General features: G+C 39.7%; 1 protein-coding gene and 1 long non-coding RNA gene across 4 annotated transcripts in view; one reads left to right on the top strand and one right to left on the bottom strand.

The window, feature by feature from the left end:
- The window catches only part of LOC128504752 (uncharacterized), a 59,091-nt gene that overhangs the window by 1,833 nt on the left and 33,594 nt on the right, over positions 1–23,664 (top strand). The window lies entirely within an intron of this gene.
- Positions 7,666–21,146, bottom strand: HJV (hemojuvelin BMP co-receptor). 3 transcript variants are annotated; one of them, XR_008355487.1, is made up of 5 exons: positions 20,779–21,146; positions 11,471–11,602; positions 10,682–11,181; positions 8,171–9,580; positions 7,666–8,139 (listed from the first exon to the last, which is right to left on the bottom strand). XR_008355487.1 is itself a non-coding variant. In XM_053474941.1 (4 exons), the coding sequence occupies exons 2-4, from the start codon at positions 11,559–11,561 to the stop codon at positions 8,966–8,968; spliced, it is 1,206 nt and encodes a 401-aa protein (XP_053330916.1). In that variant the 5' UTR covers positions 11,562–11,602; positions 20,779–21,146; the 3' UTR covers positions 7,666–8,965. The 3 variants fall into 3 exon arrangements, 2 of the variants coding, with proteins under 2 accessions (XP_053330916.1, XP_053330917.1); XM_053474941.1 differs by having other exon boundaries at positions 7,666–9,580; XM_053474942.1 differs by lacking the exon at positions 20,779–21,146 and adding an exon at positions 16,403–16,726 and having other exon boundaries at positions 7,666–9,580.

The raw sequence follows: 23,664 nt of genomic DNA, 5'->3' as shown, positions 1-23,664 counted from the left end.
TTGTATTTCCTAATAGATAAATGCATATTCAATACACTTTTACTAGTGGGGCTGCATGGGACACTAGACTATGCCTTTAATTTTGTCTTACAAAGGGTCAAGTCTCATCTTTTATGACTGCATTATACAGGGCTAAGGAAGCTCCTGATGAAGGAAAATCTCACTGGGGTTGGTCCTTCACACTGCATAGTGAAGTTAATGAATTACAACTGCAGCTCCCCCGCAACCTCACTTTAGTGAACAAACCTCAGGGATACTGATTCACCCATCACTGCTCATGAGATGAGCCTGAAAATGTGTACCACAGACTTAAACACATAAAATACCATGGAGGTAAAAAGTATATAAGCATCTAAGATGCAGAAAAGTTAAAATGGAACTTTCAAGGGTCTAGACAATTCTTCTCTCAGTGGAGTGAAGTATGAAAAGAATCTAATATGTCAAAAATGTCAAGTGGTACTTATTGCAAAAGAAAATTGCTCCACCACCCACAGGAGAGGTTGGGACACACCGCACCCAGAATTATGATAATTACATGATGTTTTGCACTGTTATACATGTTTTAAAGTGAGGGTATTTAAAGATGCTTCTCCATATATTCTTAAATGCAGCATTAGAAACAATTCATAGTACGGTTAGATGTCCAAACCTTTCCCAAAATTCTGCAGGTTCCATGTGGCAGGGGCCTCCAATCCCATATGTACCCAGATCATAATGTTTGCATGACTATTGTACAACTGCATTAATTGCACCTCCTATTTACCACACTGTAAAACCATTAAGCTGTAAGTACATCTGTAAAAACTATACAAAAATTACATACATAAAAATATATCATGTAAAAAAGTTTGTCCCATTCGTTTTTCCTGGGAACACTTAATTGAAATGTAAAAAAAAGATGCATCTCTAAATATTCCGTGAAGTTTTTATGTGATTCAATCTTTAGATTAAACCCTTTTAAGGAGAGGGATCCAAGGGAAACATATCAAACAATTCTGTTTAATGTATTGGCCAGTTGTTTATGTGCGCCACTATATAAGGAAGTGTTCGGTTGGATGGATCCCATTGGATAAAAGCTGTCTGCCTTCCAATGACCAGAATCATACTGTACATAGAAGCGCATTGTAAGAGTTTTATCGATTTGTTTGTAAACAAAATTATCCATTTAATTGAACAAGACACATCGCCATCAAGTTCAGTCTTGAAGTGCCTATTTAAAACATTCAAAAAACACCATAAGGCATTGGTTGATAATATCTAGCAAACTGGGTCATTATTATATTCAAAATTTAAAGCGAATAATGTTTGTAAGAAAAGTTTGCAGTTTTGTTAAGCCAGAATTGTGCCGAGGACGTACTCTTGATGAGTTGTGAATTCCCAAATCCCAAATGAGTATTGCAGTTCCTTCCCCTTCTAGAAGCATGTTAACAGATCTATCGTGACTGACTGTTTGTATTTATAACATGCTCTCTAATGACTGGCCTTACCCAAGCTACCAGTGAATTATTATGACAAGCAGCATGCTGGAGATGAGTGGGTGAAATAGCTGGCTGTCCGTATGGCTTTAAAAATAGCAACATATGTATCTGTAGGTAATACAGTAACAACAAAACAGCCACATGTGTGCAAGCAAAATTGAAGGTACAGTTAAGTATTTTTTCTAATCTGTTGCGAAAAGGGTATTAATAAATGTAAAAATCTTTTATATGTATGGTAGTAGTAGTATGGTTGTATCCATCTACAATCAGAAATTAGAGAGCGGCCGCATGTTTAGGATAAAAAACCACTGGGATTACACAGCAGAAAATCTAATGAATGAAAACTGCTGCAACATAATCTTGATAGCAATGTGAATTTACTAAGGTAGCATCTTTAGAGAGACCGAGCTGGAGGATCGCACACACCGGCGCTTAACAAGCCACTAGCATAAGCCTCCTGGTCTGTCTCTAACAGATGATTCCTTGGTAAATTTGCATCACTGACGAGATTAGGCTGCCATGATATCATTCCTTAAAGTGTTATGACTGAAGCATTCCTCCACGTGTGACGTAACTTGCTGAATACTCCTTTTTAGCATATTTTTTTATTACAGGCAGATATTATTTCTCCCCCCATAGAGTGCCTAGAAGATGAAAGCTCTTCGAGCAGCGCGAGTCTCTTGGTAGAGAAGTAGAGTACCTAAAAAAGAAGGCTGCTAGAGCCATGCCAGTAGCTTTAGAGAGACCAGACAGATTAGATAATGGAGAAACCTGGAAGAAGTGCCCATCATTTAACCATAGAACGTTCCTCTTCCAGTAAACAGGTGGTTTCCACTCATACTGCTTTATGACAGATTATTACGCTGACTGTCAGCTATGAGGGTAGACAACCTTGACAAAAGTAAACAAGATAAAAAACAAAATACAATGAGTAAGGTCAGCGTCCCAGTGGAAAAATCCCACTGAGAAAGAAAGAGGATGGTTAGATACTACATGCACTGGTGAAACCACTGGTGTCCACAGCTGCCATGCTGTCCAGCAACTCTTTCCTTTCCTCCATCCCGCCCTGACCTCATACATAATGCAGCAGAACATGAGGAGCCCTCTGAGCAGGTATCTGTGGCTTTGCACATCAGCCATTTACTGGCATCCTGCCCTTTAGCCATAAAATAAACATGATCTCCAGACAAGCAATGATTACAATGGTGCCTTCAGGACCATGGTTCCAACCACGTGATGCATCTTCCGTGCCTCCTTCCCCAACATCAAAACATATGACGCGGAACCACTTTGTTTATGTGAACTGAAAACTCTTCCAAGAATATTAGGAGTCTCTGATGTTTTTAAAGAAAATACTGAAATGAAAATATTGGTGGTTTCATATCTTTCAGACTTTTTAAATAGGTTATTTAAATCTCCAGGCAATTATTCAAGTAAGCTAGGCAGCCATTATTAGAAGCCTCATGTCCTTGTTTACAGAAAATAGTATTGTTAAGGTTCAGTGACTCCTCTCTGAGTTTATTTTAGCACAACTTCAGAATAGTTTATTTCCTATTACAAAAGATCCGTGGAATGCTTTCTATACCCGACCTCTGATCACATCTTAGGAAAGCCAGATTTCTTTACTCAAGTACTTATTTTGTGCATTTTAGTTTCTAAAGTATTTGGAGTAGGCAAGCAGCGCTACTTATTTGGACTTCAGGTCAAATCAAGTCAGGTAAGTGTTCTATTAGTAAATGGCGGAGATAACCAATTACTGCAACTCCAGCTCCTAGGAAATCCAGTTCCCATAGTAATTACCAAATATCTGCTCACGTTCCTTTGCAAACGTCGCATAGTAGACGTGTAGACACTTTTGGAAGACCACTAAAGGTCTGTATTAACAGTATAAACAGCTTTTTAATAGTCCTTCCATATAGCTCTCTAGTGTCCTGGAAATCATGGGATAGTCACAACTTTAATTACACTTACAAAGCATAGTAGGTATTTATAACACTTAAGTGTTAGTGGGTAGTTCCCATAATCTTTTGTTGTTTTCTGAAAGTGACATGCTCATGGCTTTATTGGCCTATATAACTTTTATAACCATGCAAACAGGTAATTTGATTGTAGAGCACGTGTTTAATTCAGCTAGGAAACATGTGATAAATATTACTTTTTTCCAAGCAACGTGATAAGTGGGTGCAATGACCATTGGACCTCTGAAGAAACTCAGTATACACAGTATGTTTTTAACCAAAGAAACGAAATAAAAAGTTGAATAATATTAACATGCTGGGCAAGAATTTTGAACCAAAAACAAACGTGTTTTTTGTTCTCGATAATCTCGCATTCATGCTGTTGGACAAATAAAATCCATCAGAAGTCAACAGTGAAATCATGAGCCATTTTTTGGCAATGCTGTTAATGCACTAAGCATGCCTAAAGTGTAAGTATGCTCACGGCTCCATCTAAAGCTAGTTTTTAAGCAGCTTTGTACAGATTTTATCTCATTCTATCATCAGTCTTGTTTTATCTTTTGGTCAAGACTTCCATGATCTGCACTGGGCAGATGTTTGCTTTTTTTGATTAAACAAAGCTTGACTTGCTTGATAGGTTAAGCCTACAAATAGCATGCAATGTACATGCTGACATATTCTGTACCGTCTGTAGCAGCATATAGACAATATCCAATGCTAAGCTAACTCTTAGATCTAAATCACAAGACTAGCAGAAAAAGGCAATCTAATGCCGGTCAAACCTCGATAACATCGTTACCATTATTTCTCACCCCAAGCCCAGCCAGGCTTAGCCATAGGGAGAAAGCCAGCACAATAGGCATCTCTTTTCACATGCTTTCCAGTACATATTAAGAATGGGTGCTTACGTTTGGAGCAATGCACTGCAATGATGCATTGCTTCAAAAATAAGCACCATTTTTTTATTAGTATTTTTACCCTGTATTCTTCTACCGAGTCCTGACTTATCTGTATGTTTGTTACAGAACCAATATGTTTGGCCTAAAAACCATACACAAGTACAGCACCACATCTGCCAGTATGTAAAACCACAAGCTGAAACCTAATCTGGCGACGTACAGCAGGGGATGATTTTTTCTGCATAGAAAAACAGATTGGGTTGCATAATACATGCTTGAGTACAGGCACATTTTTGTAGTGTCTTCTCAGCTGGAACATTAGTCACAAGTGACAACCGCGTAATTCACAATCAACTGAGAGCAACAGGTCCCGTGCAAAACACAAGATAGGCTAAACTCATCTTTGTACTCTACGGTGTGTTGGAAACCGCTCAAGGTCAAAATATTAGAGCCTTTTACTCCTGGAGTAGCTAAGGACAGAGTTCCGATCATCCAGTTAAAATAGAATTCCTCTTCTATGTCTCCATCCACCAAGCATGTAAATCTTCTTTAGAACTAGTGCAAACAATAAAGCATGTCTTAAAACGAACATCACACAGTGAGCTTTCAATCTGCTACTTGACATGAAAAATATATATTTTCAAGATACTTAGTATTTATGTTTATTATTTTGCAATACAATATTCCACAATACTTATTTTTAACCTGCTAGTGTTCTTAAGCTGTATTTTATGTAGTGGGTAAATCAGACTCATGTGCATACAGAATTTAATATGACCCGGACCCCATTAATTGCTGAGAGGGCCCTTATAAAGCTTTGTGAATACACACACCATAGTTTACACATCAGTAATAAGGAATATACCTACAAACCAATTTGAAGGCAGAGACAATCAGCACAATATAGTCTGCCCTATTTGTAGCTGCTGTTAGACCTAAACTTTTTTAGTCCTTTGTCTTGTCTAATGCTTTAGATTTTAGAATTATTTCTTCAATTATTTATTCAAAGCATACATAAACTATCTTGCTGTATAAACTTAATTTTATAAAGAACATTGCATGCTCAAGCCAGCCTTTAGTTATTTATTCGCAAATACTTTCAGAGCACAGGGGTGCTATTGTTGGTTACATAAAATTCTGCTTGTTTCTATCAAGGTCCATGCTTTGTTCTGACAACGTCAGCATTTCTAGTTGTTTTAAAAGAAAAACTTGATGTTCTGGAGAGAATGAACTTGTCATAATCCTTATCTGGGCTCAAAACTGAAATTTACCCAAAGAGCCCCCCTGAGGACAGAATATCCTTTCCAAGTGTATGAATGATTGTGAGTGGATCTTGGTGGTACTTTGGAGTTGAAGATTGGTGTAGCTATCACTACCAATTCGTTGTCAGGTGATGAATGGATGTAATAGTTGTTTACCCAGGAAATACAGAGCACTTTTTTTTTTTTTTTATGTTTTCTTATGATTTCCTCAGGTGTGATGTCAGGGCTCTTACTATTTGATTGGTAAAGTTATGTCGCCATCTAGTGGCAAAGAGTAGGAGTCACAGGTTGGTTGTACACGTATAATGGTGCAACCTTATGTTAACAAACCGGGTAGCATTTAACTATTATAATACTTATTACTTAGAGGCAAGGCGCAAGTTATAACATCACACCATCAGAATATATTGCCATGAATGATCAGTCTTAATTATGGAAAGTAGTGTGATTCGAGTTTCTATAAGACTAAGGAAAACAGATACAGCCACATTGGTCCAACATACGATGAAGTTGATAACTCATTCAGTCAACACAGAAAAATACATTACATAAGCAGTCAGGACCTCAAATGAAAAAGACCTCAGAGGTCTAGAAAGCTTTTTCTATGCTGACTGAATATATGTATATGTATTAGACATGTGCAAAAACTTTTAATTTGGAAACAAAATTTGTTGCCCGATGTCCACTTTGGTTCACTCTTCCAATGTTTCCTGACCTTCTCACCCAACCATTCCACTTCTGCCGACCATGTCCCCTTCATCTTTTATCTCCGCTCATCTGCTATCTTCAATCTTCTATCATCGTCTGGATCTCCACGGACATAACCCGGTGGACGTCACCGCAAGCGCCAGCATATCGCCCTCAATTCAATTTGGGGAAAATTGACAACATACCCGCCCCCAACATCCTCTCCCCCAATTGAAGGATCAGGGACAGAAGGACACCATTTTGCCCCGAGTTCAAGTTATCGCAAAATGATGGACGTCACTGAATGCACCACCCTTGTGGCAAAAGCTCCGGGTGAGTAATGTTCACAGCAATGCAGATGAACAAGAAGGAAGATAGAAGAAAATATGAGAAGGGAGAAGATAAGCTAGAAGATGAAGATGCAGAGGTGGTTGGCAGAGAATGTAGGGAACATGAGACTGAGAGTGAGTGTGTGAAAGTGTAAGTGAATGTGGGCCCATGTATTTCAGACAATTCTCAGCTTGTTTCATTTTGATGTTTTCATGTCTTTGTACAAATCAGCATATTTGCCAAAATTTGGTAAATTTTGAATTTGAACAAATCTGAATGCAACAGTCTAGTATATACACAGATATATACACATACATACAGATATATATTGTAGTAAGGTACCCGTTAGGACACTTCTAGTGCTACAGGGACAGTAGGAGACCCAACATTGTTCCAGGCTTTTATTCCACCAAATACACAAGGAAACCTACTCTTATTTAAGAGTCTTACTATACAGCAATTCTCCCCAACAAACAAAGAACTGGCCTGCTACGCTGGTTCCCAGTATAAAATAAAACAGAATAGACTTCTAATAGATTCACAAAAGTCCTCCCTGTAGCACACCAGAGCTGAGGTACACCTCCTGCTCCTTCTAAGATGCAGACAAAATGCAGTGGGGCTGTTCTCAGTCAAAAAGGGAGACTGTCTCCTCCACCCTGCATTTATACCACTGTGCAGATTTAAACCCATTAGTCACTGAGATAAACTGATCTTTCCAATCTCCATCTTTCACCCTGTCACAATATATATATATAGAGAGAGAGGGAGAAAGTATTCTGAATCAACACAGTGGAAGGTAAAATAGGGAGTTTATTACACCGTAAGAAAACTGAATTTATATCCACAAAACATAGAGCCATGTGGTGCTTTAATACTGAAAAGGGATATAACCTGGGTCCAGCTACAATTCCTCCCCAAAAGATAAGGCTTTCAGCTCAATTAATACTATTATGTAAAAAAAAATAGTATTTACAATAACACCAAAGTCCAAAAAACCCCATGCTTTTGACAAAATATTTTCTTCTGTAGGTATTACACTGGAAACATCACCTTGTTACTGGGTCACCGTTTTAATCCAAAGTGATCGCTGGTAAAAGCATTTACAGAAGAAACACCATAAATCTTCCAACACCACGTAATATATCATCTTAGTTTAAAAAAACCAACAAAATAAAAAAATAGAAAGCATTTTAAATAATTCATTCTATATATATTAAATATTTATATAATATTAGCATTGTAACATTTTAATTACAGTGGTTGATTTCCAGTATTTAAAATAAACACTATATGGGGGAGATATAGTACAGTGGGATACATTGTGGTTGTCATGTAATGTATAGCGCCCTCTTGTGGAACGTTGTGGTATAACAAGCACTCTAGAATGGTCGTTGTTAACTAAAAATCTTTGTAGCGATTTGGTGTCATTGTCCACATATGACTGTAACTACCCAGACACATGAATCAGTATTTTATACGATTCCCAATGCGTTTTGGCCTGTTACAATCCCGCCAGTCCTTATGGCTTTGGCAACTGTCTCAGCTGTTTGGAACACTGAGACCCTCACTCATCAACTCAAGACAAATGACATGTGAGATCCTCCCTTTCTGTAGCAAATGTCTTTGCTGTACTTTAAAAACAAAACGCAGCAGATTCACTATTAATTAGTTTCCTATTAATGTAATTTCACAGGCCCACTCTGAGCTACTGGAAAAATTGAATATAGGCTTGTAGTATCACAACAAATGTAATATAGCAATGTTCATATTTTTCTTATTATTATGTATACATAAACAAGGGTAGGTTACAAAAGGAGACATTGGTTTGGGGAGGGATGCTTGATACACTGGAGAGATTCTACTCTACAGGCCATATGTACTCAAGGTTGTAAATCTTTCAGTCACTAAAGTGACACCACTCCAACCTTTTAGCATTAGTGCGTCCCCTTTTTCCCTAGTCACTATAGAAGGAGCTGGCAGGAGAGTTGCAGTTTCATGTAACGATGCATTATAAAGTTCCAACCCCAGTGATCTTCTGCTGCAAGAAGACCATGGCGGACCCTGTATGAGGTTATTTAAATCAGTGAGATTCCTTGAAATTCGTGTCACTGATTCAACTATACTTTATACATGGCCAGCTCAGCCCTTCTTACAGAGAATTTGCGAGATGGACCTTTATAAGTGAATTTAGGGACTTCCTACCGAAACTTTCCTACAAATTCTCCTGCCAACTCCCTCTATAGTGAATAAATGCCACTGAAAACCCACCACATTTCTCTGTATCTCTTAAATTCACATTTAGTATGGCTGCTTCTTTTCCACACACCAACAAGGCAAGTGGCAGCCCAAAGCTAAAGAATCCACACAGCGATAATTAAACAGATCAGAAGTATTGTTTGCTTCAGGTGGGGGTGCTCCACTGCCCCACTGAAGATATGTAATGTTCCTGGTTCAGGGTGAAAATCTTTAGCGTCCTCCAAAGCATGATAAGCGGCGTTTGTCAAGTTAGTGTTTCCTGACACCAGCAAATCGAACACGCATGACTGAAAATACACGTCCTCTACGGGTAACTTCTCCCTGCACAGGGATTTGGCCGTTTCCATGCTCTTGGAAGATGGTCGCCCAACGTCCTTAGTCCTGGATAACCACTGACTCGCTGGGCAGCCCCCAACACACAGCTGTAAATCCTGCTCCTCGAGGAAAGCTTGAGAGATCTCCTCAGCTATGCGTACAGAAAAAGAAAGTTGATTTGCTAATTGCCGTACGCGAATCGTGGTGCCAATGTACGAGGCCTGGATCTCGATGTAGCTCCCAGACTCCCTCTCCTGGATGGTAAGACTTTTCCCACCAGCTCTTCTGCCTCCGTTGACTGATCCATCATCAAATGCCGCTGGCAGGTTGCCCACCTCTGCCTGGTAGACCTTCTGTTCGATGCATTGCTTCATACTCTTGAAAATGATCGTCAGCTATAAAAGGAATGTTGGCACAGTTACAATTAACTTTCCGAACTCTTTTAGAACTAAGTGTATCTCATCAACAAAACACTGCTTTCCAAAACAAAAGTCCTCCAATTCTCTTCTTTAACAAAAAACCCTAAAAACATGTTTTGTATATAGTTTCTAAATACAGCTGCTATAAATTTAAAACCATTCCATGCACCTGCTTTTTAAAATTCATATTACTATAATGTCTCATATTCCTAGAAATGTATGGGACATATTATTAAGCAAAAATATAATATTGGAGAGATTAAGTAAGGGTAAAAGGGGCTTTTTTTAATGAAAGATTAAAAAAAATTTCAATTTTCCGTAATTATTGTGAACATTCCATTGCAAATCGAAATAGAATAGTTTGGATTTCAATCGGGTGGTGGTTGGGCAAAACAAAAGAGCCAGTTGGAAGGGGATGAGAAAGGGAGAGAAGGGGGCAGTTATGGGATGTAGAATAGAGCAGAAGGAGAGGAAATAGAAAATGAAAGAAAGAGACATACACAAGGAGGTATATCGACTAGTATGGAATAAAAAGACTAAGCCAATCATCGCGGGGAAGGCAGAGCGGAGTAGAAGAAATACAAAAAGAGTGGCATACAAGGTCAGGGTGAGGAAAAGAGTGAAGCACAGAGAGAAGAACACATGGTAGGAAAAGAAAGAGACTGAAAAGGGGATGGGTAGGGCTCATTTACATTAGACACAGAGGGGCAAAAGTATAACAACAATTGACGAGGTAGAGTGGCTGTGAAGAAAGTTAAAACCGGGGCTGGCTTTAGTGTTAGGGTGCAGTACAGTGTGCCATGCTGACCTTTCACAAAGGAGCACGAGAATGGCAAATTTTGTTATCTATAAAAATGCGGGGTTGATCTGTGCTGCTGGAAAAAACGTTATCCTTCCACCCACAGTCCACCAGATTTTATGAAAACTGTCCCATCTCAAGGGACCATAATGGAGCACAGTGGAGCTTGGAGGTGTCAGGTAGGTAGCAGAGTGAACTGGGGCCCTGTGCACTTCTTCCAGAGCAGCACACATCTCTTCAGCTACCATGGTTATGGAAAACCAAACGCTACTTCTTACCTTGCTTGTTACAGTGGCATTGGACAAGCTGGTGAGTGGCGTGGTGGTGGCTTGAACAAACAGGTAATCATTGTCCAAAAGAGGCCATGACCCATTTACTCTACATGTCTGGAAGTCCCCACTAAATGTGCGTACATGTGGGTCCCCGAACACCGCACAGTGAAGATACTTTGGGACTTTCCCATGCTTCTCTCGGAAAATCTTCTCATAGTCACATGCCTGTTTCCCAGGGTTTTCAGGGAGCGACTGTGGGGGTTGCCGCCTGGGAGGGGTGGTAAGCCCCTCTTTGGAGCAGTTGTGCTGGATCATGAGGTCCTCGATGATGTGCACTGCAGAGTGGTAGACCAGGTCGCCTCGACATGTACGGGCAGTGTTCCGTGTGCATTGAGAGTAGGAACGTAGGGCATCACAGTACGCAGCATTTCTGTTAGAGACCCTCAGGTTAAAGGTGGCGGAGAGGTATTCTGAATTGCATTTAACGATTTTACATTGAGCATCCACTAAAGGGGGGAAAAAAATAATGTATTGACAATTCATCATGTTTAGCATTTGAAATAATATATATTTTAAAACCTTTCTTATGCCATTGCCTGGATTTCGGCCTTCTTTCAAAGATGTCTAAGAAACTTTAGAAATGGGTTAGCTAATTTCTAGGCCTGGGCAGGCCACAGAGGGACTTTACACACCCAGTTCATGATTTGTGAGCCGGTACAACGCCAATTAAAAGACCAATTACGAATATTTGTGAGGTGTGAGTAGCATTTTACATGCTCTTTGAAAGGTCCTTACCTTGCACACAGATGATAAGCAGGAGGACTGTCTTAAACAGGACGCTATCTGACCATGTCGGGAAATGGCGTCTCCCAGCTGTTCCACCCATTCCAGTCCATTCAAATCACACCGTTTTCACTCATGCATTTTCTGTGCACAGAAACCAAGAAACATTTTAATACACGTTAACTATGAGAGATTCCATCAACTACTTCATGATGCTCTCCGCAAATCACTTGTTGAGAACTAACTTTTGGAACACGTGGTTTATGGTCAATGGGCAGAGAAATAAGAAAGTGCTCTTTTTTTCTAGACAGACCAGTAACATGGTTTGTTAGCTTTGGAATACAGGTCCATCAATCTCTTCCTTGGCCATACTACGTTTAGCACGTTCCTCAAGGACTATCCAAGGGCATCGTCCAGCAACACACATACTTAGTTTGTTTTATTTTTAAAGTTATTTTCTTTACACATGCTTGATAATAACAGTTTCAGTTGTTTATTGGTTTATGGAGTCCCACATTGCCTTCAACTTTTATTAACATGTTTAAGAGGGTGGATGAGTGGCCTCCTTCTGGCCAATGCCTGCGCCAGGACTCTTGTACTTCAGAAGCACATGAATTGAGTACTTCAACTATCCAACCATGTATGCAGCACAACCTCCTGCCAGCTTGGTTTCCCTAGACGTAGGTTATAGACAAGCTGGAGCAGACAAAGCCCTGACCCTGGAGAATTCTGGTTGTAGATAGTCAGGATAACTGGGAGGGACAAACTTACTCCACTTACTCCCCGTCCAGACGAATGCCAGGACAAGGCAGAAACACGGTGGTATTTAAATTCCTTGGGAAACATGTGCTTACATACTGTACATGTGAGCCTGCGCAGGCAGTAAATACATACATATATAGTATTGGTTGCTTATTACATGTAAATAATTGTTTAGTGGATACTCTACCTGTGCCTGGTACTCTTCCTTTAGAATGATACAAACTGGATCATATTTTGTGGCACCAAGCACGTGCCAGCTAATTAATCACTAGATTATATGTTTCTCCGTCAAAACAAAGTATCAGCGGATCTCTAATCCTTTCACCTGCTCTCTTCACGATCAATGATTAGCGGTGTCATTTAATCAAACACTAAATACATTGACATCAACTTGTCCTAGACTGATATATGTGGCCTAGATTTACCCAAAGCTACACATGAACCCTTGCCTATTTTGCTAATTGGCAATATACAACTATTAGCAACATTGCTCAAGATCCAGTCTATTGCGCATGTGCAGTGGTTAGCAGGACCAAAAGAGGACACATGGTTATTGTCCACAAAAATGCTATTTTGTTACTGAATATATATATATATATATATATATATATATATATATATATATATATTTCCAACTAATAAGAGAAAGCCAGATAGTTTTCTGTGAACTCAGTACAATGCTTAGAAGCGTCTTCTTTTTTTGCAGCTTCCTACCGTTTATACTGAAGCTATGATGTCACTCTATACAAATTAGCATTTTATTTCTTCCTTTGCATATGGTGTCACACCCTGATGCCATAAAGGAGACCCACCTGTGACCTTGATCTATGTACTATCTTGCAGCTCTGCTAGCACAGTATATGAATACATACATACGTCTTCTAGATTGTAAGCCTGACTCTCCTCATCCTTTTCTGTAAGTCTCAAGTAACTAACACTACTTGTTATGTCTGGTTTACCCGTTGTGCAACGCTACAGAGTGTGATGGTGCCATAAATACATATAGCATGAATATTACAAACATTGTATATCAATTATAGTAGCAAAGCTGATGATGATTGCGCCCACTACTTTACGGAGGTAGCTGGCCACCATCTGTTGACCGCTCTTTCTCTCCAGCACCGGGTATTAGCTGTGCCGTTTCTGCCTGTCACGTAGAGGAATGCATTGCTAATACCGCCCAGCTGGTAAATATGTCTCATGCATAAGCTGTCAGTGGAGGCCAGCCCTAAGCGCACATAGCAGAAGAGCTAGAAAAGGCGGTCGCTGTTACTGCTTTCTGTTTCCATACATATTATTTAGGATTTTAGAACCCCTGTGATACCCTCACAAACACTCTGAAAAGAAGAGCGTCGGGGGTGGAAAAAGAGGGACAAATGGGTTATATATATATATATATATATATATCATTATATATTTATATATATATATATATATATATATACATATACACATATCATTATATATATATATATATATATATCATTATATATTTATATATATATATATATATATATATATATATATATATATATATATATATATACATATACACATATCATTATATATATATATATATACACATATATACACATATATACCGGGGTGACATCACCATTTTGCCATTTTGCACCAGAATTCCTTTTATACATAACCTTCTTTAAGTATGTTTGGAGGGTTAACAATGCTACATGTACCTTAACAGAACCTAAGTTCTACTAATAATCCCCCTATACGCCTCATAGTCGCCCCAGAGCGCCCATGTCAGACTCTTTTACACAGAGCTGTGCGCACTGTCAGAGCCTTCGCTCTCCGTTATTCTCACATGCTCTGACCTCAGCTGCACGCATCTGTCGTTGTCCAGCTGACAACAACCCTGGGTTACATCATCACTCCCCTGTTTTTTGGGAAGTTGTCTATTAAGCAGTTCCCACACATACCCCTTATGTTGGGCAAGTCTTTTATTTATTTCTTTATTTCTTTATCATATGTTTGCCACCAATGACCTATGACTGTAGTGAGTGTACCATAAAATATTTATTTAACCCCCCTCCCAGTTATCCTAGGAAAATTAATTCAGATTTATGTTCAAATGCAGATGTAAGTTCAGAACATCTGGTTTTCCAGACCTCTGCTTCACCCTCTCAAAAAAATATTTATATCTTTTTTTTTTTTTTCACCTGCACCAGGGACCAAGAAGTTAATCTCGCCTGCCGCAGAGTCGTATTGACTCTGGTCTTAAATAAACCATGGGGCCCAATTGTTTTCTGAGGATCAAAGAGCAGAAGCCAAAGAAACATGCTAATTTAAACGTAATACATGCAAAGGGGGCACCCTGTTTAAAGTCCACCTGCTGTACTCTGCAGCGGCTGCAGCTGGGTTTGGGAGTTTCTTGGCTGAACACAATCTGGAGTTTGGTTAATTGCTCTCCAAAGAAATAGGAAGTATTTCCTTCCAAATCAACATGTGTCCAGATGTCAACAAGAAGATGTCACAGATGTATATTACCGTGCAAACTCGGTGCTCCCCTTCTAGTCCTGATACAAAAACGCTTACTTTGCAAGTTGGGGTCGTTTTTGTGGACAGTCGGAATTCAGTCGTCATCTTATGGCAGAAGAGTACATTTTCTCAGATTTAAGGAAAACAGAAAATGCAGCTGAAATTTACAAGGCAGGTAAAGCTGAAGTTAGGTTCGGAAACCTTCCATAATGCTTTGGTAAAGCTGCTTGTGATACATCCGAATCTGGCACGTAGGATAATACATGTAATTCATTCAATCTTTCATTGATCTTTTCCCATAGCTTGTGGAGTTGGTCATCGCCCTCCATTTCCAATCTAAAACACATTTGTGGTTTCTATCGTTGGTTGTCTTTGATATAAAGTTGCTTTGTGACGGTAACGGTGCAGCGCTTAGCTCAAAAGGCCTTATGAGAATCTTGTTTCTGGTGTAAAGGTGGGGCTCCGGTTCCCCTTTCCCAGTTGCCCCAAAAAATGGCACCACGTTAGTGGATTGAACCCCCCATGGATTTACAAATAAACCTTTTCAAAGCACTATTTCATTTCATTAAAGTAACTCAATGAATCCTAGTGAAGGAGATCAATGTCCCATCTCTGCCCTTCATGCGGTTAAATTCCTACATATGAAACACACGATCAACCTTTGCAAATATTGTGTAATTTAAGGTCAAACTACAGTTTTGTTTGCTGCCCAACAGCAAATATGTACCTTTAAAAAATCCTTATGCAAGGATTATCCAAAATCTTGTTTTCGCAGAGAGGCTTAAACTTTGCGTTTACCTTTAATGTGTTATAGATCCTAATAATACTTGGCTTAACCACTTTAGCTAAAAACGATGTTCCAGGTTCCACTATCCGGTCTTTACGATAGACAGATAATTATTCATCCCCTAACTACATCTAGTTTCGGTTATGTGCCCCATATTAAAAATAATATTTTCCTATAATGTCAAATGCCTATTAATTGTATTTCAGTGGTCGTAACCTGATTCAGAGAAGTGTTTGGAATGACCATCCCCAGTTTGCATGATTTTATTCACAAATTGTTAGAGGCAATGTAAGGAAGTTTTACTTTACTCACGAGTGGTAGATCAATGGACCTTCCAAGCGGTAGAGGCCACTACATGGGAATAGGCATAAAGCTCTACTGAATGTAAGACGAGACCAAGAACTGATTAAAGTACGAGTCTCTACAGCAGGAGAACTGGGCAGAATAAATGGGCCAAATCAGACCTGCCGGTAAATTCCATGTCACAAAAATGAAAAACAACAAAAGAATTCACGCAACTGGTTGACTATCCATGACATTTCACAAGCTGGGGCCTCATTGATTTGTAAAAAAGACTCCGGTGGAGAACTCAAGAAAGAGAACAGTTCTATGTTTTATGGAATCATGTCGGCTATAAAGGGGTTTGACTCTAAATCAAGTTTCACTGTCAACTTTTGCATACGTTTTGATACATTTCCTAATGTGCTTGTACTTGGGTCAAGATGGTCTTTATTAAACAGACCACATTTTGCCGCATTCTATGGCCTAGATACTCAAAGGAGAGAAAAAAGCTCTTATTTTCCTTTTTGGTGCACATAAGGTGACGTTCTGCTAGAGATATCACCCACGGTGCGTTACAAATATCCAATTTCAATGCATTGCAGAAGCAGACTTACTTTTCAGTGCTAGGATCCTTCGCTGATACAGGGAGAGTCGTTATAATCTTCACAGCAACACAGCAAACATTTCTGTAGTAGACAGCTGGGGCGAAAGGCTGCTTCACTTGTTTAGTTCACCTGCGACTCTCTGCAAACTAAGCCAGTGTCCAAAGCTAGAACGGTCCACTATCTTCCTGCCTTTGTTCCATAACAGCGATAATCCAGACTTACAGAAGCAGCTGTCACTGCGTATCCATGCGGACTTCGAATGCTCCTGGAGCTGTCAGTTACAAGATCCGTATCCCAGGCAGAGCTGCCCTTTACATATTAAAACTCAGGAGATCAGAAGGCGTTTTGGCGCTAAACTTATCTATCGCTCTTGTTCCAACTCCACAAGTCCGGAACTCAAACCATATTCACGATGAATCAATCCAGGGTTAGAATCTGTCCAAGTGTGTCTAATTCTAACATAAAAATTCCAAGGAGTCTCCCAAAATATTCTATCACCAAATGAAAAGAAGAAGATAAAAAATATTTCCCCCGTATTAAATGTGTGTTCAGTTAGCTAATATACACGGAAACAGATGGAAAATACCGTGTCCACTTTCCAAAAATCCCTTTTCGTGGCTAATTATCAACTTCTTCCTAGTAAAGACTGCATTACACAAGGAAGCCTCGGTTATTTCCCAGCCAAAGAGCTCGAACAGTCAGATATTCGCAAGCAGTGTTCTACCTGGTTTCTAAAATCACGCTATTTACCTTAAATCTCAATATGTTTCATGTCTTAATCATTCGCAATGTAACGTCACTTCCAGGAAGCAAATCATTTCATTTCGGGAAATTATTCCTCAAATCAAGAGTGAATATTTTATAAAGTTACCTTTATTCATGTAAGTAGTTAATCTATCAGTCTTATCGGATTGAGAAAGGACATTCTGTCTTCAGAATGTAATCGCTGCAAAGTCTTTCCATTTCAGGCAATGGGGAGCAGAGAGAACGGATATTGCTTTCCCAGGCAAGAGGGTGAAGATCATTGACTCCCAATACGGCTTTCTGAACTTACAACCCACAACTAGGTATTCAAGATCTTCTCACAGGTGGAATTTAAATGACTCTTAGCGTTTAACGCATGTTCACGGGAGGACCTGATACAGATCAGCAATATTGGTGAAAGTGGATGAAAGTCCCACACACGAATCCCACAGTACGAATCTCCATTCTAATAGGTTCAAGATCATTTCAAACAGTCGCCCTCGAGGCCCGTTGTTTATTAGTTTCAGTTGGCCAAAACTTCCCTTAACACGGAAGATAAATACATTTTATAGCAGACATGCCCTGTTTATTTTTTAAAAACAATATCGAATCTAAAAATATAAACAAAAATATACCTCTTAAAACCGCCAAAATAAAGTGTGAAACAAGTACATTTTCAAACATTTAAAACCCAAAATGTAACACTCTTGTGGTGACAAAGATCAAGTCAGTGGAATTGGCATAAATACTTGGAAGAATAAAAAAGAATAGAAAAAAAGATGATGTTCCAGTTGTATGCATATAATATAAACATAGTTCTTGGTTCTCTTTTAGGAACGTAAGCCAGAAGTAGATTCTGCTAATGAGTGATCAATGGAGAAATATCTCTCCTTTCAAGCTCGTTTTTAATAACTAAAACATTTTGTAATAACTTTTAATAACTGTCAATACATGTTAGTGTTCATTTCTACTTTGTGTTATATCCTACAACCTATTCTAACTATCCTTACAAAGTTTGGCTACTTTCACAGAATATTATCTCTAAGTTCTCTACCTCCTCTCGCTGAACCCGTCAACAACAATCAGCAACTTTACAGTACGGGAGAGGAAACGGAAGTGGGGGGAAAATCTGTTAAATGTAGCCATATTGGTTAAATAAGAATAATGTGCTGTAAAAGCTATTCATAAATACATATCATGTGCCCCCCCCCACAGAGTTACATGACCTGAGAAGACCCTCAACCCTAAACCTAAAGTTTGCAGCCTTGAAGCTTACATTTTATTTGGCACAGGAGATGGCACAGACTAAATATAGTTATAGCGGCTAACGCAGCTAATTAAAACAGGCACCTGGTGTGTGGCCGGAATAGATGAATTGGGAAGCGGCTGTACAGAACTAGACTCCGGCTAATATTATAGAGGAGGGCTGTTTTAGTACCGAGGCCATTGTCATATGCCGTAAAATTCCAAATGTAAACGCTATTGCACTAAGTGATATGAAAATAAGAGAAACAATGACACTGGAAATAGAATCGGAACGTCCGGCCGCATGGTAAACGTGATGTTACCTTCGTATGCTGGCTCTTCGCATGTGCATTTAATTATAGACAAAATAGTAGTATCAAGGGACAGGTATACACTGAGAAATGAATGACTTCAATTAACAATAGTCGCAAAGATAAGTCTCCAGTGCGGTGCTTTGGGCCAGATGTCGACCAGAGCAGGACGACGACCATGTTGTATTTGTCAGGAGGAACTCTTGGGAAAAGGGCTTGAAATGCATCACTAATGTGTTCCTAGCGGGGCTGCGGACAGCTGTGGAGTCGGATGGGAATCGGGTTTTGTAAAAAGGCAGATTTCACTGTAATCCTTTACTATTTCATTGCGCTGCTCTCGCTCTTTTAAATATTGCCATGTGGATTATAAATGCACTCAAAATATGACATATTCTGTTTGGCAGTAAACATGAACATTATTTATGTGGCTTTTAATACTAGACCCATTAATTAGAACCTGTAGCTTGGACCAGTGCAATTCTTACGGAGATATTACATTTGAAAGTCAACCTTATTGTAGCCGGGATCTGTGGCAGCCTGTGGCAAAGCCAGAATTATCTACACACTTTATCGTTGGCTTATGGTGCAGATCTACACATGCAGTGACTAAGTGGCTTTCACATCGGTCCACGTGAATCATATACTTGCACTCCAACTGTACTATTTCCCTGCCTTTTCATCAGGTGGCTCTGAGTATACTCAGGTGTTTGGCATCCGATGACTAGTGACACATCATGAGTCATTTGTGACTGGAATGGGGCTCTGGGGTAGTGGGGATTTATTTCAGGTTATTTCTTGATTGTACATATGGCCTGATGACTCCTGCTGTGTATGTTGCGCATGCTCTAGTAGAGTGGAATGAAAAGTTTGGGCCATCTGATCTGTATTTTTTTCAAGCCTTCCCTGGTCCTTGGTCTTGGCTTATATACATAACTATCCAATGCATGTTACATTTTCCCAACTGTATTAACCCCCACTCCTTCTGCTGGGAGGCCATTCTATTTATCTACCACCCTCAGTAAAGTTAAACTTCCTTATATTACATCCAGTTTTAGATTATGGTCTCTTGTCCTAACATTTCTCCTCCTTTGAAACATACTTCCGTCTGTTGTACTTATGTAGTTTAATCATATATTTCTGTCGTATCCCCTGTCATCTCTCCTCCAAGCGATACAGGGTGAGATCCTTAGTGTCTCTTGGTCATTCTTATCCTGTAAACCAGTCACCATATCAGTTGGTCATCTTTATCCCCATTTCAGAATATCCCTCTGCAGAATGGGACACAGTACTGTGTAAAACACCACTGGACACATTACACATTGTAGGGTACAACTTGTGTGGCCCCTGTTTCTATTTTAGTACCGAAGGGAATTCACCTCTCTGCTTGTGATCTTTCCATCCCCCCTTACACCCTCCACCCCACCAGGTCCTAAAATACTTATTTGTCCAACAGCAATTAGACAGCTGTAGCGTCACATTGAATGTCAGGGCATGGGTATTCCTCGAAAGGTAGCCACAAACAGCAATACAGTCATCCGCAACAAGAATACCGACCACCAAAATGGGTAACTGAGCACGAAAATAGAAAAATCACCAAGTTAAAAGAAACTCAGACCGTGCTAAATCTAGTTTAAACCATTTACATGCCAGCGGTCTGAGTAAACCAAATGACTCAGCCGTCATTCACTTCCCCGTATCTGAACCGGACACAAAACCATTGGTGTTAAAACCCGGCTTCGCTGCCTGTTAAACGCCATCTGTCAAGGACCACCGTCTACACATACTCACCCGTGTATAGGCAAGGACACGCGTTCGGCTACCAAGAACTGCAAGCTTTGGACTGGCAATAATAAATATGCAGATTTAATGCACTTCTTAGGAATCCACCCGGGTGGCTTTAATAGTTAAATGTGTTTCACAGATGAGTAGCCACAGCTAGCGTCGGTCCTCTATCCAGCCTAAAGACTGGTTAGTCTTCCCAGTTTGAAAGGCAGAACTTTCCAGCAGACGTTAGTTAGAATTCTGTTTTTTAATCCATGCATTTTTTTCCCTGTAAATGTGTTTCACCCAGTAAAGTTTTCTTACCTTGAGTCCCTTACAGGCTAGGTCTTCTTGCATGGCCATTTCTTGTCCTCCGATGCCAAATTACTGGATAACGCAGACACAGATTAGAGGGACTGTATCAGCAAGTTCAGATCATGGTATCAATTGGACACCAAAAGACCCCTAACTGGGACACAAGCATCTAATTCCAAGTGTGTGTCAAATCAGTCCATCCGGCCCCTCGCAGAATCACCCCCTGTGCTGGTCTGTAGCATAACACCACCTTTTTTTAGAGGCTGGGTGCAGTTTTTCTCAGCATGACTCCGGAGATACCAGTGGGAAGATAAATCAACACTCTACGGCACCTGCTTTTTAACGAAACAACTGTGTGTGGCAGCTTTATCCGGGACTCTCTGTAGAGCTCTGTACATAAGCTACAAGCTGGATGGAAGAGAAGTACGGGGTGTGTGAGTGGGAATGGGTGGAGGGGGGACAAAGTACGGGGGTCTAAAAAAAGACTGAAACAGATGTACGGGAATCCAGTATGCTCAATATGTCGACTCTTCCTTCAGCAAAGAATCCATCTGCGCACGCGACACGTGTGGACATTTGAGATTTTTCATTTTTTTGAACCTCCACCTTTAACACAAGTAATAATATGTATTATCTGTAACCAATAGCATGAGCTTTATGATAACATCATTTGAGGTATAACTTTGTGAGGAATCTACATACGGATCTCCTACTTTTCTCCTTAATGGGGCTCCTTTAGAGTGTTGGGGCCCTACGAAGCTGTTTAATCTTCTTATATATCAGCACCGCCTCTGAGCAAAAGTAAAGAACGTGCTAAAAGTTTTGACACACCAAGTGATGAAAAATTGGTAGGTACTGGCCTAAAAGTTTTGCCTTATCTCCAAACAAAAAAGTTTGTGTGGTTGAGTTTGTGCAGTCGCTTGCATCAGTGTTTAAGCCACCTGACAGCACCTGATGTCACAAACACAGGCAACTTTGCCGGATTTTGGCCATTTTCACACTCGTCTTTGCTTGGCCGGAAGTTTCGTCAGAAACCATTCACACAACTCTAATTTTAGAAGAACAAAAATGTTTGCAGGTTTATGATGTTTATTTATCACAGGATTATATACTGAGGATGCTTGTTGCATTGGTTCCAGTCCTGAACAATGTATTTTTGTCCTGTGACCTATATGTACGGCAAGTGTCCTTACAAATCCTTTTTGATTCTTTTTCAGTAGAGAATGCCTATAGTTTATTGTGGTTCAGCATTGGCTTCTCATAAGCTACGCGAACCTAACCGACTTAACGCTGTATTTGAACTCTTTGAAAACCACCACGGTTTGATTTTATGACAAAGCATATAACCAAGAGTGTAGAGATTCTTTATACTGTACGTAAACCATCTGCTTGCGGTTTAATAATGCAAGGAAACTTTTACTGGATTGCACTGTCTGCGGTGGGACTCAGATCCACAGCCAATGCTGCTCTCAGGCCGATGCTAACTGTTTAACAAGTCTGTATGTACAGAGGCGATGGCACTTTACTGATATGCAATGTTCGCATTACACAAGTATTAAAACCCAGCTAGTTTTTGGCAGGGGGCAGCTGTTTGATAATCGTCTCTGCTTGCACGCTGTCAATATTTAAACGGCTTCTGTTGCGTCTTTTAACCTTACAGGGGGAGCAAAATTAAATAATTCTTAAGGTTCACTTAACACTATCCGAAAAATGGCATTTTACAGCATACATAATGAACTATGCAAATTAATATAATATATATTGTATACTTGTATTAATTAGACTTGGGCACCAGGGGGCTCTTCGTCTTCGTGCTCGTCTTCGGGGAAAAAAAAATCTTCGTATTCCGCGAATATTCGCCCGTTCCTGTCTTCTCTTCGGGCGAATATTCGCGGACATTCTTCGTGCTCGTTTAATCTTCGTTTTCCTCCTGGTTGCCTAGCAGGGGTTAATACGGGGTTAATAACACATCACAGCAGCAGCAGCTGCCGTGAAGGTACGTGTGTGCAGCTCTATTGGTCGTTTCGGCAGGGGGCTGGTCTGGCATCAACGAGTGAATTGCAGAACTGCAGAATGCACTTCATTCGTTGATGGCAGGCGAGCCCCCTGCCGAAACGACCAATAGAGTTGCACACACATACCGAGGTGTACTGTCCATAGATGTTTAATAAAAGAATAGGGAATATTTTACATTTTTAAATTGATTTTGGACCACTTTACATGCCTAACATTTGCTACCTATTTACAATGGCATACTTTGCAACAACCCAACTTACTTATTGGACAGGACTGGAAAATAGCAGGACTGTCCACCAAAATCTTGGGTGTGTTGGCAGGTATGCTGATGGAAAAATGTTGGACAAGAACTAAAAAATAGCTTAGGGTTAATGTACGGTTATGTTTAAGATTAGTAGCAGTGCACTGGTTTGGTTAAAGATGGATTATGTCTAAATAATAATAATTTAATTTTAATGTTTTTTTTTAAAAAAAAAATAGGGGTTTATTTAAATGTATTTTAAAGTTAGATTTATTATTTAGTACTTGATTATATTTATTAAATGTTTATAGTAGCGTTACCTACCAAGCTATAACTACCTATGTGTATTTGCATTTTGCATACCTAGTTTAGCTAAATTAGATGGGACAGGACTGGAAAAAAGCAGGACTGTCCCTGAAAAAGTTGGGTCTGTTGGCAGGTATGTGGATGGAAAAATGTTATAGGGTGAAGTGTGAGTTATAGTGTTAATGTAATGCTATTAGTGAGTGAAGGCCAGGGCAAATAACAAGGAAAACGTCCTTGTGTTTTGTGCATTGTAAGTGTGTGTGTATGTGTGTTATGTGTGATGTCACTGTGTGTTATATGTGTTATATGTGTTATTGTGTGTGTTATGTTTG

Source organism: Spea bombifrons, chromosome 9, assembly GCF_027358695.1.
Source record: "Spea bombifrons isolate aSpeBom1 chromosome 9, aSpeBom1.2.pri, whole genome shotgun sequence".
Lineage (NCBI taxonomy): Eukaryota > Metazoa > Chordata > Amphibia > Anura > Pelobatidae > Spea > Spea bombifrons.
The sequence above is the reverse complement of the archived record's forward strand: the minus strand, read 5'-3'. Positions and strand labels throughout refer to the sequence as shown.